Source organism: Sebastes fasciatus, chromosome 17, assembly GCF_043250625.1.
Source record: "Sebastes fasciatus isolate fSebFas1 chromosome 17, fSebFas1.pri, whole genome shotgun sequence".
In the NCBI taxonomy this organism is placed as follows: domain Eukaryota; kingdom Metazoa; phylum Chordata; class Actinopteri; order Perciformes; family Sebastidae; genus Sebastes; species Sebastes fasciatus.
Window position 1 is genome coordinate 29491929 of NC_133811.1, and position 3748 is coordinate 29495676.

General features: G+C 50.9%; 1 protein-coding gene across 8 annotated transcripts; it reads left to right on the plus strand.

Annotated features, from left to right (window-relative positions):
* The first annotated feature begins 277 nt into the window (after positions 1-277).
* On the plus strand, positions 278-3465 carry LOC141754370 (uncharacterized). 8 transcript variants are annotated; one of them, XM_074613376.1, is made up of 6 exons: positions 278-436; positions 517-560; positions 645-1170; positions 1264-1331; positions 1464-2733; positions 3390-3465. In XM_074613376.1, the coding sequence occupies exons 1-5, from the start codon at positions 414-416 to the stop codon at positions 2729-2731; spliced, it is 1929 nt and encodes a 642-aa protein (XP_074469477.1). In that variant the 5' UTR covers positions 278-413; the 3' UTR covers positions 2732-2733; positions 3390-3465. The 8 variants fall into 8 exon arrangements, with proteins under 8 accessions (XP_074469477.1, XP_074469472.1, XP_074469474.1 ...); XM_074613371.1 differs by having other exon boundaries at positions 645-1809; positions 1888-2733; XM_074613373.1 differs by having other exon boundaries at positions 645-1464; positions 1585-2733.
* The last annotated feature ends 283 nt before the right edge of the window (positions 3466-3748 follow it).

The following is a 3748-nucleotide window of genomic DNA, read 5'->3' on the forward strand; positions in this document are numbered from 1 at the left end:
TGTAAATGCTTTATGTCTATTGTGATATCTGATCAGTTTTGAGGACTTTGAGGATGTTAACTTTGTTCTTCTTCTACTACTTTTTAGATGTAGATTCTAGGTCTGCTGTAACTTCTGTTTTATTTGTGTTGAGGCAGAAATGTCAGAGGAGGAAATCTCAAAACCTCAACAGATAAAACCAAAACTACTTCAACTATTGTCTGTATATGTATAAATGTGTGAAATGAGCTGAAGTGCAAACACCTGCCCAGGTTGTGAGAGAGGACTCCAACCTGATTCCCGTTACGTCATCAGTGTCAGACCTGATTGGTCGATTCAGGAACCAACATTTGAAAAGGGCCGCTGTCTGTGCAGCAGTCATGATGGTGTCGGGGGTTCACGTACTGCAGGCTGGTTGGCTTTAGAAAACAAAGATGTCTTTTGGATTTTATGTGAGGTGAGATCATTTCTCTTTATTTTGGCAGAGATATTATTGTTCTAACCTGGTTTTGTTCACGTTATCTTCTTCTTTTTCAGAGTGCTTGTTCTCTCGCTGTTGACTTTTGGGCAGCATGTGGAGGGTAAGACTTCCTGCTACACAAACTGCTGTTCAGTTTATTAACTTCTTTACAAGACGGACCTTTTTAAATTGTTTCTCTCTCTAGCTCTCAGCTACAGAAGTGGAGGCTCCAGTGATGTCAAACCTTTCTTTGATTATCCAAGAAGCCTCCGACCTGGAGGCTTTCTGGGTGGATCTGGATCCAGTTACAGTGGAGGTGTTTCATCTGAGAACCTGAAGCCAGCTGCTGCAGGACGTTCTAGTGGCTCTAATGGTCGGCAGGTAGATGGTGAGAGACAGAACCCACAGCAGCCACGTCAGACTGACCCGGATACAGATGGCATCCTCCGGACCAAAGCTGGTATGTGGGATATTCTGGATTTACCCCCGACTGGAAACGGCTTTGAGTCGGGTATCGCTTCCAGTTATGGAATTGAGATGCATTCTGGTCCCCAACTTCAGCTGGACTCAGCTTGGCCGGCCAAGCCCCAGTGGCGCAGCTACCGGCCTAAGCCCCAGCAGCCCGGCTACCCATCCAAACCCCGGCAGCCCGTCCACCAGCCAGGCTACCCATCCAAACCCCAACAGCCCAGCTACTCATCCAAGCCCCAACAGCTGGGCCACCACACCAGGCCCCAACAGACCAGCTATCAGCCCAGCTACCTATCCAAGCCTCAGCAGTCCAGTTACCCATCCAAACCCCAACAGCTGGGCCACCAGACCAGGCCCCAACAGACCAGCTACCTATCCATGCCTCAGCAGCCCAGCTACCCATCCAAGCCCCACCAGCCCAGTTACCCATCCAAACCCCAACAGCCAGGCCACCAGACCATGCCCCAGCAGACCAGCGACCAGCCCAGCTTACCATCCAAGCCCCAGCAGCCTGGCTACCAGCCCGGCTACCCATCCAAACCCCAACAGCCAGGCCACCAGACCATGCCCCAGCAGACCAGCGACCAGCCCAGCTTACCATCCAAGCCCCAGCAGCCTGGCTACCAGCCCGGCTACCCATCCAAACCCCAACAGCCCGGCTACTCATCCAAGCCCCAACAGCCGGGCCACCAAACCAAGCCCCAGCAGACTAGCTACCAGCCCAGCTACCTATCCAAGCCCAAACAGCCCAGCTACTCATCCAAGCCCCAACAACTGGGCCACCAGACCAGGCCCCAACAGACCAGCTATCAGCCCAGCTACCTATCCAAGCCTCAGCAGCCCAGTTACCCATCCAAACCCCAACAGCCAGGCCACCAGACCATGCCCCAGCAGACCAGCGACCAGCCCAGCTTACCATCCAAGCCCCAGCAGCCTGGCTACCAGCCCGGCTACCCATCCAAACCCCAACAGCCCGTCTACTCATCCAAGCCCCAACAGCCGGGCCACCAAACCAAGCCCCAGCAGGCTAGCTACCAGCCCAGCTACCCATCCAGGCCTCAGCAGCCCAGCTACCCATCCAAGCCCCAACAGCCCAGCTACTCATCCAAGCCCCAACAGCTGGGCCACCACACCAGGCCCCAACAGACCAGCTATCAGCCCAGCTACCTATCCAAGCCCAAACAGCCTAGCTACCCATCCAAGCCCCAAGAGCCGGGCCACGAGACCAAGCCCCAGCAGACTAGCTACCAGCCCAGCTACCTATCCAGGCCTCAGCAGCCCAGTTACCCATCCAAACCCCAACAGCCGGACCACCAAACCATGCCCCAGCAGACCAGCTACCAGCCCAGCTTCCTATTCAAGCCCCATCAGCTGGGCCACCAGACCAAGCCCCAACAGACCAGCTACCAGCCCAGCGACCTATCCAAGCCTCAGCAGCCCAGTTACCCATCCAAACCCCAACAGCCAGGCCACCAGACCATACTCCAGCAGACCAGCGACCAGCCCAGCTACCCATCCAAGCCCAAACAGCCCAGCTACCCATCCAAGCCCCAACAGCCGGGCCACCAGGCCAAGCCCCAGCAGCTCGGCTTAACCCGAATCAAAGCTGGCTTGTGGGACTCTCATCCTCCTCCTCCTCCTCCTCCTCCTCCTCAGGTCGGTGTTGCCTCTGGCTCTTCCTTGCAGCCCACTGACTTAAACCCACAAAAAAATGTGGATCCAGGAAGTTCAAGACCTCTTCCTATGGCATCCCCGTCCCATCCCAGGTGGCAGCAGCAACTGCTGCCAGTCAACAGACCTCATCGACCTCGGGTATCCTAACTGTAAGTTGGTTGAATTTTAAATGTTTTCAAACTGATTTAAATCTTTACGTTAACTAATGTTCAGTGTTGTGCTGAAGTGAGGTTAAAGGATTGTGCTAAGTTTTTAAATGAGAGAAAATTACCTTCCTAATTTATTTCATGTCAAGGTTGTTGGATTTATTATGTACAAAAGTGCTTACAATAACCTGACTGTTGGATTTGTTATGAATAGAGTGATTGTGAGGAAAAGGGAGGTGGCAGGTGCTGTTTTCTTTTGCAAGGTCAAGGAGAGGACGGAGCCAGAAGGAGATAACGAAGAAGACATGCAGCAGAAACATCACGTGCCATAACTCATGAATATTAATATTGTGTAAACCATAAAACGCTGGATCAGGGATAGCTCGGGGTTCAGACTTCACGAACTGACCCATGCACTGTATGTTGTCAGGGACACGTAGACTGGATCCAGATATCTGTATACTCTTTTATTTTACTTATGCAACATTAATTGTTCGGAATAAATTGTATTATTATGCTTTAACCCGTCTGTTTGGAAAATCTCTGTCATACAAGATTAACCAGCACGTAACTGGGCCTTGACCTCTCGGAGGTAGAAGGCCAGTTCCTTCAAGGTATAAATGCATTGCAAACTTGCTAAATGTTATTTCTGTTCTCAGGTTCCTGACGTCTCTCTGGAAGCAGTGTGTCCTGGTATCAACTTTTGTGAAATTCAATAAAGTACTTGGAACAGCACCCTCTGACATGTATGTCATTTACAACTTGAAAAAGTACAGCACACAGTAGCCCAACAGAGTCGTATTGTAATGTCTTTGAACAAGATCTTCACCAAATCAGAGGTTATATTGGGGGGGTCTTCCCGGTTACACTAAACGGTAGCTCGCAGTACTGTGTATACAAAAACAAGAATAGAGCAGTATGTTTATACTGAGATTCTTCAGTATTCAACCTGCAGTGTCCCTTTTGAAAGGGTATAAGAGAACTGTCAAGTCATTGACTGATAGATCAAAAGTTCGAG